Genomic DNA, 11,403 nt, shown 5'->3' with positions numbered 1-11,403 from the left:
GCCTCCCAGGTAGCCACACCGGCTGCTGCGTCCGCACCGCCACGGTCCAGCCGATTCAGTGTCACCAGCCCCTCTCGGAAGCATGCGCCTGCGCAGATTTTCAGACGTCATATGAGAGAGCGCTGGCCGCTGAGACTTCTGGGAAATGCAGTCCGTGAGCAGGCCGAGCATTGATAGGGCACGCGGGCGTCAGCCCCTTTGCGCAGGCGCATTGCCTTCCCGACCTGAAGAGGTGCCGTCTTCCTGGGTCCCGAGCGCTCTGTGCGGGAGGTGAGGGCTGCGGGATTGAGTCTTCGAGGTGCGGAATGGGCGCAGCGGCCGTGAGAAGGGGACACTGAGAACTTGGGGGAGGTGCTGTGGGAGTACGGGGTGACGAGGCGCGGCCGGCCTCAGAGTGTGTGTGTGTGTGTGTGTGTGTGTGTGTGTGTGTGGCGACGTCCCGGCTCGGAGAGGTGCGGACGCAAAGTTGTCTCTCCCAATGGGTGCGTGTGCCCCGTGGCTGCAGGCGCTGTCCCAAGTGGCCTTTCAGGCGCACCCACTATATGTCAGATCCCAACTTTTAGGTTGGAAGTTTGGAGCCTTCCTTCTTTCAACAAAAACTCCAGGAGACCTTTCTGAGAGACGAAAGAGAATGTTATTCAGAAATTGTTTACAAACCAAGGAGACAATCTCCGGGATAAACCACAGGGGAGCTGGGGCAGAGTTTTAAAAGGCAAAATCCACGAGAAGCTGACCTTTAAGAGGATTGTCTGCTAAGGGAAGCAGAGCCATAGTATACACTACACATTTTCTGGTTTATTAGAGCAGCTGGGCTTTCTGGTTTCCGTTAATTCATGGTCAGCGGGTAGAGGTAGGAGACATGGCCAACGGGGGGAATCATGAGACATGGGCCGCGGGGGTATCACAGGACAGGGACCGTTACCTCGTTTCCCTTGGAGCTTGCAAAACAAACTTGTGAAACAATTATTAAACAGACAATACAGGGAGTGCAGTTTGTCCTGTGGACAGAGTCAAAGTTCAAACTGCAAAAAGGTCCAGATCTGTGGCCACAAAGTTATGATATTAAAATCCTCACTCTGTGCCTCCTGAGTCCCTTCTTTCCATAATGGGTGCTTAATAAACGTGGGTGGACCTGACAATGTATCTAAGCTGCCAGCCGCTCCAGTCCCTCCCCCTTTCTCAGAAAACGCCTCAGATTGTCCGGTTTAGCTCCCTCCGCTGGAGTGATAGGGCGCCTTCCTGCAGGAGGAAGCAGAGAGGGTCAGTATGAGACACAGGCAGGGTGGATTAAGGACCTAATCTGGGCACTGGCCGGGCTAAAACTACTTTGGGACAGTTATTCTATAGATCACATCCAGGACTAGGGAAAGGAAGGGATTGGTGACCAGGAGCCAGTCAGGAAGGGGTGGTGGTGGTAGTCGTCCTGAAATAGGCTGTACGGACCTCCCTTATGACCATGTCAGTGGTGGGGAAGGATACAGGTGACATGCAAAAGAAGAGTTAGAGGGACCTGGTGACTAACAAGATTTAGGAAGAAAGAGAATGAGGTAAGAGTTTGAATTTGGGACACCTGGGAGAACACTAGAACATCCAATAGAAATCTGAAACCAGGGAGACCAGTTGCTATGGGGAGTTGCAGAGGGGGAGATGGTTTTGAGGTGCTGGCAGAATGCTTAATTCAAAATTGCGGTCATTTGGAAATGCAGGGTGAGTGGACAGGGGACTGGGACTAGGCTGGGGCTGCATTTCTGCAGAGGTGGAAAATGGAGTGCCAGGTGTGAGTGGACTTTCTGGGGATAGCAAGAGGGACACTGACCAAACACGGAGCCTTGGGCAGCATCTGTGTCCTCAGGGCCACACTGGGAAAGACAGTCACAGAAAGATGCAGTGTTAGTGGCAGGAAGAAAGCCAGGCTCATGCAATATTATAGCAGCTACAGCAACTACTTGAAGAAGCAGAAACTTGTCAAAACAGTCAAAAGCTGCAGAGAAGTAAAGATAAGGAGAAAAGGACTATTGGAACTAGAGATCAGAAATGCAGTGGTAATTTTCACGCATGCAGTCTCAGGTGTGTGAGGGGTGACAAGAGCAGAATAACAGATTCAAGAAGAGTAGGTGGTGACGTGGAGTGGATTGAAATGTGTCACCCAAGAATTCTCGTGAAAGGAAAACCTAAATGAGAACTGTTTTGCTAGAGGGAGGCCATGGGATTCAGTGAAGATAGTTTTAGATATAAGATGGTATCTGTTAAAACATCTGGGAAGAAGGTACCGGAGAGATAGGAGATGCTGGAGAAAGAAAGACTGGGTAATACAGAAGCTGATTCTGAGAGGGAACAATAGTGGAAAAGAAGGTAGGACACAGACGGGGACACCGAGGTAAAGTCCTGGAGACGTGGATGTTTCTGCTTTGTTGACCTCACACCCCCTGCAGCGTAGTGCTAACAGGTACTTGGAAATATTCATTGGATGGTAGGATGAAGGGGTTCGTGATGGGCAGGAGAAAGGAAAGGAGCTTCATTTATTGAACAGGCTGGAAGATAAATGCTTTATATTACTTTTGTCAGTATTTACAACTACTCCATGAAGTAGGTATTAAACCACGGGGTGAACTGTGGGCTTAAACAGCCTGCCCAAGCCTTCCGTTAATAAGTCCAGGTCTGTGGCATGCTCTCTACTCACTGTCTTCCCTCCCTTGGAGCTCACTCTTGTGAAGCTCTGTATGGTAAAAGGCAGTGTTCTGTTCAAGTTGAGTGACAGCCGTGAGGTTTGGAAGCGCTATGGAGCTATGTAGGATGGGCACAGTAAAGCTTTCGAGGCAAGGGCTCCTTTGAAAGTATAGAAGAGAATTTGAAGAGCGTTTTCTCTAGAAACACTCAGATCCAGGGATAGCTCTGTGCTCGGTACTCCTGATGAGGACAGTTTCATTCCATCCCCATATGTCAGTACAGGTGGTACTGTGTTACAGTTTACGAAATTTAGGCTTTGTAAGAGGCTGAGATAGGTTTTGAACCCATGTCTGTCTAGCTGTTTTAAACCTCTGTGCTATAATGATTCATTTTCATGAAAAGATAGCACAGAGCCTGGTCAATAGCAAATGCAACTGCTAAATAAATGCTAGTTACTAATATGTTTAATAGTGTTCCATTGTACAGATGGGCTGGATCATAAATTAATCAAATCTCCTATTTGGAAATTTAGGATATTTCAAACTTTTCATGTATTAGTGTTAGGGATTAAATAAGATAATAATATATGCAAACTGTTTAGAAGGTTTCCACACATACCACTTAATATACGTTAGTGTTAATGAAAGAAAAAGCTTTGCATGTATTCTGACTTAGTTCCTTAGGAGAAACTCCTAGGGGACAATTGCTGGGTCAAGAAGTATGTATATTTCAAGGCCCCTGATACAAATTGCATGATCTTTCTAAACCCTGATGATGGCACTTCCATGCTTAAATCCTTCAGTGAGCTCCATGCCATGTATGGGGAAGGGACCGTACCGAGCTCTCCCTGATCTAGCCAGCCTCTTCTTACCTCTCTAACCTCATCTTTCCCACAGCACTGCTCAGAGCCCAGACAGCTGCCATTCTAAAGGAGCTACAGTGGTTAATCCTTTCCGTGTAAAGACCTGCCTCCTTGTTTGTGAAAACTGGGTGTTTTTCCTGCCTAGAATGTTCCATTTCCTCCCCCAAATCACAGCATATCTTCAATCCCACTTTTGCCCAGAAACCTGCCCTGTTCCTCCCCCTTCCCATCTGGGTTAGGTAAGCTTCTGAGGTGCTTTCATATCTCTTTACAGCACGTATGCATCCTGCAGTGAAGTACTACTTGGATTACTTGTTTGTCCTACATGCTAAGCTATAAGCTTTTGAGGGACAAGGACAATGTCAGGTAGTTTGGGGGCTTGATAAATACTTGTGCTGAATGAGTGGCTGGGAAATGCGTGGATGAATAACGAGGATGAGTGACCGTGTAGGAGAGCAGTCAGTGAGCCACACCTCTCCCACCTCCTTCCCAGGGCCACACTCTCTCCCCATCCTGCTCATGAATCCCAGCAATGCTTGATTGAACTCCGTCTTAATTAGACTCGTGACTGTGAGAAACTGAGACATACTCAGCTAACTCCAGTAAAAGGAATCCAGTGGTAAGGATTCATACAAAGCCTAACAGAGTTAGAGTCTTATGGAAGTCCAAGAATAAACAAGGCTGGTCTCTATGCAGGTTGAAGCCCAGGGGTGGGACTGGGTGAATGAGGGATTTCAGGGCCCAGGAATCCTTAGGTCTTTGCTTCACTCCTGATGTGACTCAGTTGCTCTTCCTTCACCTGTGTCTAGTCCCACCTCCCACATACTCATGGGTTCTGCTTACAGGTAACTTTGCCTCCCTTGATCCTTTTGGCTACTCCCCTCCCTCATGATGTCCTTTCAGCTCATCACCACTTGTTGTCCTGACATTTTAGTTCACAGGATGTCATCTCATCAAGCCAGGTCACATCTCTGTCTGCTGGTCAGCTTGTGCATGGCCCCTGCGGCCTCATCAATGTGGCTGCCCACAGGCTTTCCTTGAGCAGAGGGTTATGAATGGGGCGTTTGTCCTTTGAAGAGGCGTTGGGTCTCTTTATGACATGTCTTATCCATGTAGTCATTTATAAAAATTCTTATGCCTTTTATCTAGTAACCATTTAGGGCAATAGTGAATGTGAATGTATAAATACAGAATGAGCCTCAGAATGTTTTTGTCTCCCAGGAGAACTTTGCCTCCACGATCATGGTAAAACAAGCCCCACACTGGGTTCTGAATAGCACTGTCCATGCCTTTCTCTGTAGCTCTGGGGTGGGGTGGGCTTGCCCCTGGCCTTGCTTTACTTTCCTTCCCTTTGTGTAGGGCATTGAGGATGGGTATATGACTCACAGGCATATGGAAGTTTCCTGTCTCATGGGTCAGAAAATTACAAAACAAGAGTGGTCTTTCTCATACTTCCTTTCTCATCCCACACCTCTGCCTCATTAGGACTGTCCTTTTCTACAAGGAGAGCACACAGGAGGGCATGGCTGCTGTGGGTCCGACTGCCGGATGCCAGGTGAGGCAGACTTTAGTGTTTGTGAAATTCTCTATTAGTCTCCAGAAGGTAACCCCTTTTCTTTCTCTGTCCTGGTGCTTTCTTGATCAGACCCAGCCAGGTGGATGAAGGGTTCCACAGGGAGTGTTTCCTTCCCATTTGACTGGTGTCCTTCAGTGACCTTTCCTTGCCTTGAACATGTGCTCCCTAGCCTGTCACCAAGCTCACCGCCCCTGTGGCCTTTGCTCTGATTTTGCCTATGGTACAGGTCTGATCGGAAGGTTTGGGGAACAGCGGGCTGGTTCTAGTTCTGACCTCCCTTTAGTACATCCATGGACTGAGGGCAGGCCCCAGATGCTCCAGGGAGCGCTGGGTTAGGCTGTGGAATGTGACATCAGAGAGCACCTCGGTGAGCTCACGAGTCCTGAGGAGAGTTTGCTGTGGGCAGAGATGTGTGCTCACCCCATTCCCGCCCAAAGGTGGAGGGTCTTGAATTCCATGCCCTGGCTTAGAACTTCTGCAGACACACTGGACACTCATATTGGGTTTGCATATGGGGGTAAAGATACAACCTTCTAGAATCGCAGAGCATTAGAATAAAATGAGAGGGATCCTAAAGATGATTGAATCAACCTCATTGGTTTAAGGATTTGTTAAAAAGCAGTTGGTGAAATTTGAATAATGTAGGTTAGATGATAGTAAAATATCAATGCTATTTTCTTTTTCTTTAAAAAAAATTTTTTATATTGGGAAAACAGTGTGTTTTCCCAGGGCACATCAGCTCCAAGTTATTGTCCTTCAATCTAGTTGTGGAGGGCGCAGCTCAGCTCCAAGTCCAGTCACCGTTTTCAATCTTAGTTGTAGAGGGTGCGGCCCACCATCCCATGGACGGGAATTGAACCGGCCAGCTTGTTGTTGAGAGCTCGTGCTCTAACCAACTGAGCCATCTGGCCACCCCTCAGCAGCTCGTTGTCTTCAATCTAGTTGTGGAGGGTGCAGCTCTCTGGCCCATGTGGCAATTGAACTGGCAACCCTGTTGCTAAAAGCTCACGCTCTAACCAACTGAGTCATCCAGCCTCCCCTCAATGCTATTTTCTTGATTTTTATAATTATACTGTGATTCAACAAGAGAATATCCTTGTTTTTTTACAAAATATACATGAGTAAAGGGACAGCATGTTTGCAAGTTACTCTCAAGTTCAGGAAGAATGTAGGAGAATGTATGTATACTGAAAGAGAAAGATGAATCTAATGTGGAAAATGTTAACATTTGGGGAAGCTGGGTGAAGGGTCCATGGGAAATGTTTGTTCCTTTCGTGCAAGTTTTTCTGTAAGTCTGGAAAAAGTGCCCTGATACTCAGAGGCTCGGCTGTGAATATAGGGTGTGGAGTCATGACCAGGGGTCCATGGCACTGTCCCCAGGTGCATCAAAGGTCTACTTTGTCCGAACCATTTCCCTTTCCCTCCCTGCACATCCTCCAGGGCTGTCATCTTTATGACAGATGTGTCTGGTCCATGTAAAAAGAAAGGTTGTAAATAAGGGAGAGTGTGATTGTTTCCAGGGATTGGTGACATTTGAGGATGTGGCCGTGATTTTCACAGATGAAGAGTGGAGGCATCTGGTCCCTGTTCAGAGGGACCTCTACAAGGAGGTGATGCTGGAGAACTATGAGAGCATCGTCTCACTGGGTAAGGAGGGCTTCCCATAGGAGGACTCTACTGTGTTACTGTGGGGTTAAGAGGCTGATAAGTTGATACATCTTCTCCCACCTGAATTCTGAACCACTGAGAGACACAATAGAAGGATGGGGCTTAGGTGTACAGTGACAGTGGGCTTCCTAATTCTGAGCCCCAGCATTGGGCAGACTTGCCCCCTGAGCCGTAGCAGGTGGGATGACCACAGACTCCCTCACACAGCAGCCTGGCCCTGCAGCACACAGGTGTGCTACAGGGAGCCGACTCCAGAGGGGTGAACAGAAAGGGCTGAGTTATATATGCCCAGCCCTTCCCCCAACTTATCAGTCAGCTAACTTAGCGCCATGCAGAGGACTAAGGGTGGGGTGAGGGGACATCTTGTTGAGGGAAATTTTCTCAGCAGAGGAGGGGGGAAAAGTGTCTCCTTTTAAAAGGGGGCTGTGCGAGTGGAATACAGGTCATGCCTCTCAGAATAGGTCACTAGAAATGTGTCTGATTTTGAATATTTGTCTTAAGTGCAGCCTTAGATGCCCACAGGAGTCACTTTGCAATTAGACACTTGCATGACAAAGGGAAAATTAATTCCTGCTGATGTCAGGTATTTGTGAGAGGTAAAGTTGCGCTCCGGTAGGTAACGAGAACCTCTCAGGAGCTTCCAGAACAAGAGGCTGAGAGAGTATGCAGATTGACACACAGGCTTAAAATAAGCAGCAGGTGGCAGTACAAGGAATCACATTGCAGATTTCGTGCAAAAAAGCAAGTGTCACACCTGCTGGGTTAGCTTAAACAAGCCAAATATGGAAAACTGAACAGAGTGTTCGGAGAGTATTAGGGAGACTGCTGAGCCTTTGTCACAGCCTTTGAAGGGATGAAATACTGGGAATATAGAATTCCTCAGGTCAGAGACAGGAAGCCACGAGGAGGTGGCCATTTTGTCAGCAGAGAATCAGCACACAACTGGATGGATGGTTCTCGGGCCCAGTAGGAAAGTGCCTCTCTTTTCCCAAGTCAGGGTCCAATGCAAGGGAAGCTTAGACCTCAAGACTATTTCTAGGGGGCAGTCTATTTATTTGTGTAACTGAAAAAGGATAGGTTCATTTCCAGAAATTTGTCCCACAGAGATAATAGGGTTAGCAGCCCATGCTGTACACACATGTCCATTTTGTCATTTGTTAATAGCAAAAAATTAAACACAGTCTGAAATGTCTGTCAGCAGAAGATTAAATAAAGATTATTCCATACAGAGTAATATTAGGCATTAAAATGGTAAGGTAGATCAGTGCTAATTGAAATAAAATCATAGTTATAATTTATTATGTGAAAAAATCAAGTTTACAAATCAACATTATTTCATTACTTAGTTTTTAACAGAATGTATCTATAGGTATCTTTCGGTATCACAATGAATAGAAAGAAAAATGAGCACAAAGTACAAAACGTGATTTTTCTTTTGACTCGTACATACCTCTATTTTTCCTACAATGAACACAATCTGCTTTAAATAAAACATTAATACTGAAGGGTAAACGAACAAAAATGGACACTTGCATTACACGTTTTTACTCCAGATGATCTTTCTTCATTACCTTCCCTGAGCCAAGGACTCTTTCCCCCCATTCTACCAGCGCTAAAGCCAGGAACTTCCCCTCGGTCTCCAGGGGAAGAATAAACGGGGGATCTTATCTATGTCCTGACCTTGTGACAAGCTCCGTGCTGACCTCCATCCAGATGTCTGAGCATCTTTGCATTACTTTGTACTCCGCATTCCTGGTGTGCAGGTTGCCTTCTGCGATTTCTCTCCGAAAGCCCTGGAGGCCAGGAATAAGCTTTGGAGTGGTTGTATATTTTTATCACATGTGTGGCTTGTTTCTTTTTCCGTGAGCAGGGCTTCCAGTTCCTCAACCAGATGTGATTTTCCAATTGAAGAGAGCAGATGAGCCCTGGATAGTTGACCTTCATGGATCTGAGGAGAGATGTCTAGGGAGCATTTCTCTAGGTAACTGTGTATGAGCAGGGCAGGGCGGTTTTGTTTCATGGCTATTATTTTTGGGGTGGGTAGGAGGTAGTATTGGCTGGCACCTTTCTCTCCAATTCAAATCATGTTTTAGTGCTGCTCTTTATCACCCACCAGCTTTGTTTTTTTTCTCTACACTTTGAAGTATTACTCATCTTTATCAACCAAGTGCTACTCTCTCAGGTCATATTGCCCATTCTCTCAGGTCATATTGCCCATTCAGGTGGGTAGTCATATGCCTCACCTTGCCGCCCACTTCCCAAACTCTCCTAATTGTCCTGCCTATCCTCCCAATGTACATTCTCCTCTTCTCTGAGATGTTCTCCGTCAGTTCTTGTCTCTGCCTTCTTTATTTCCAAGTTACAGTCTTTCCCCAAAGCATACAACTATTTGTGGGAGCAAGCAATGCAGCGACCATATCACTCTTCAGATTTATCATAGTAACCTCATCCTCTGCTTCCTGCTGCAGTATTTCCTAGCCCAGGAAAGAAACTGCATGTGTGTTTTCTGTCTATTCCAGACTGGGAGACTAAGTCTGAGATCCAAGATGCTTCAGATAAAGAAGAAAAACCAGAAGTAATGTCAAGGGGGAAGCTTGGAAGAAAAGGTCCTCTGTGTCCTAAGTCTGAAGTTCATGCACTGGAAGGTGGGTTGGAAACAGAGAAGGAAAGCCATGTAGTGGAGACCTGCAAGAAATCCCTCTCCCAGGAGGAAAGCTTGCAGCGAGGGTCAACCCCTCCCAAGAAAATTCTCACTAAAGACAGAGAGCAGGAATGCAGCGATTGTGGGAAGACGTTTTTTGACCACTCATCTCTTATCCGCCATCAGAGGACTCACACGGGAGAGAAGCCCTATGACTGTCGTGAGTGTGGAAAAGCTTTTTTCAACCGTTCTTCCCTAACTGTACATCAGCGAATTCACACTGGAGAGAAGCCCTTCAAATGCAGTGAGTGTGGGAAAGCCTTCAGTCACAGGTGCAGTCTCAGCAGACACCTAATGTCTCACACAGGGGAGAGCCCCTACGAATGCAGCGCATGTGGGAAAGCCTTTTTCGACCGTTCATCCCTAACTGTACATCAGCGAATTCACACTGGAGAGAAGCCCTTCAAATGCAGTGAGTGTGGGAAAGCCTTCTTTGACCGTTCGTCCCTCACTCGACACCAGAGGATTCACACTGGAGAAAGTCCCTATGAATGCAGTCAGTGTGGGAAAGCCTTCAGCCAGAAAAGCATTCTTACGCGACACCAGCTAATCCACACTGGCAGGAAGCCTTATGAGTGTAACGAGTGTGGGAAAGCCTTCTATGGTGTCTCATCACTGAATAGACATCAAAAAGCTCATGCTGGAGAGCCTCGCTACCAGTGCAGTGAGTGTGGGAAAGCGTTCTTTGACCGCTCATCACTCACGCAGCATCAGAAGATCCACACTGGAGACAAGCCCTATGAATGCAACGAGTGTGGGAAAGCCTTTAGCCAGAGAAGCCGGCTTACACGGCATCAGAGGGTTCATACAGGGGAGAAACCCTTTGAGTGCAGCGTGTGTGGGAAAGTTTTCAGTTCTAAGTCATCAGTTATTCAACACCAACGGCGTTATGCCAAACAGGGAATAGACTGAGTTGGGTAAAAGCTTTAGTCAAAGGACCTCTGTGAAAACTTAAAGTAGGTCTTCCCCGTTTAAAAAAATCCATTCTACCTATTCTGGCTACTACTGTCCTTCCCTGCCTCTGCTAGCACAGTGTTTGAATAAGAACTCTCTCCACCTGCTACGTTACAGACTGATGCTGGAAATCAGGATGCAACTCTAAAGAGTCAACATATTGCAGAAGTTTGTCAAATGACAGGGTAAATGTTAGGAGGCTATCCTCAGACACACCTCGTGTCTGGGGCCCCAGGCATCACTGCACTTTAAATAACTGGAGGCGACAACAGGAGGGGTAAGGCAAAATTATATCAGAGCAGGACAGGTGTTTCCCAAATAGTTTTTCGGATAGGTTAGTCCCTGTCTCTCAGAGTGTTTTTGGGCACTGACCTTGTTCTTTTGTGTTCCAGCTTTTAGATCTCTTAATACTGTTACTACTAATAGCTAGCACTTATTCTGTGCTTATTATGGGGTAAGCACTCAGAGTTCCGCAAGGAATAGATGATTTGTCCTCTCAACGACCCGATGAAGTAGGTACTGCATTTTACAGTGAGCAAATGAGGTTAGAGGGCTTACATAACTTGCCCAAGGTGAAGCCAGGTCTCAAATACAGGTCTACCTTCAAAATCTATTCCCTTTACCATTATGCTGTAAGGTTTTATAATTTATGTACATGTATAATCTCAACTAGATTGTAAGCACTTGGAGGCATGACTTATATGTCTTTGTATCTCACACAGTGCCTTGCAAATAATAGCTCAATAAATATTTATTTGAATTAATGACTTTTCTTCTGACCTAGTCTTCTGTAATTAAAACACTTCTGGATTTACATCCTTTGTGTGAATTCTCAGTCTAGACTACACCTTTATCAGCTCAGGCTTCTGTTACTGCAGTACTCACTTTCTGATTCAAATTCTTCCCTCTTAAGCATTGAAGAGGGGAATGTTCAGCTATGGTGCCCTAACAAGTAAACTCCCAAATAAACAAAGC

General features: G+C 46.3%; 1 protein-coding gene across 4 annotated transcripts; it reads left to right on the top strand.

Annotated features, from left to right (window-relative positions):
* Window positions 1-210: 210 nt before the first annotated feature.
* Window positions 211-11,192, top strand: ZNF2 (zinc finger protein 2). 4 transcript variants are annotated; one of them, XM_088795946.1, is made up of 5 exons: window positions 211-270; window positions 5,015-5,084; window positions 6,626-6,752; window positions 8,644-8,754; window positions 9,293-11,192. In XM_088795946.1, exons 2-5 carry the CDS (start codon window positions 5,052-5,054, stop codon window positions 10,384-10,386), a joined length of 1,365 nt encoding a protein of 454 aa, XP_088652072.1. In that variant the 5' UTR covers window positions 211-270; window positions 5,015-5,051; the 3' UTR covers window positions 10,387-11,192. The 4 variants fall into 4 exon arrangements, with proteins under 4 accessions (XP_088652072.1, XP_074188612.2, XP_019581417.2 ...); XM_074332511.2 differs by having other exon boundaries at window positions 211-298; window positions 6,666-6,752; XM_019725858.3 differs by having other exon boundaries at window positions 217-298.
* The last annotated feature ends 211 nt before the right edge of the window (window positions 11,193-11,403 follow it).

The sequence above is a fragment of the Rhinolophus sinicus genome, chromosome 2, assembly GCF_057876585.1.
Source record: "Rhinolophus sinicus isolate RSI-liver-muscle chromosome 2, RSI-T2T, whole genome shotgun sequence".
NCBI classification, from domain to species: domain Eukaryota; kingdom Metazoa; phylum Chordata; class Mammalia; order Chiroptera; family Rhinolophidae; genus Rhinolophus; species Rhinolophus sinicus.
Note: the sequence above shows the minus strand (reverse complement) of the source record. Positions and strands in the feature narration are given on the sequence as shown.

Excerpts from the sequence above, each read along its gene's own strand:
- ZNF2 (XM_088795945.1), top strand. The coding sequence starts at position 6,566 with ATGTGTCTGGTCCATGTAAAAAGAAAGGTTGTAAATAAGGGAGAGTGT. Across the intron at positions 6,753-8,643 it reads TGAGAGCATCGTCTCACTGG|GGCTTCCAGTTCCTCAACCA; the intron begins GTAAGGAGGGCT and ends TTCCGTGAGCAG. Across the intron at positions 8,755-9,292 it reads TCTAGGGAGCATTTCTCTAG|ACTGGGAGACTAAGTCTGAG; the intron begins GTAACTGTGTAT and ends TGTCTATTCCAG.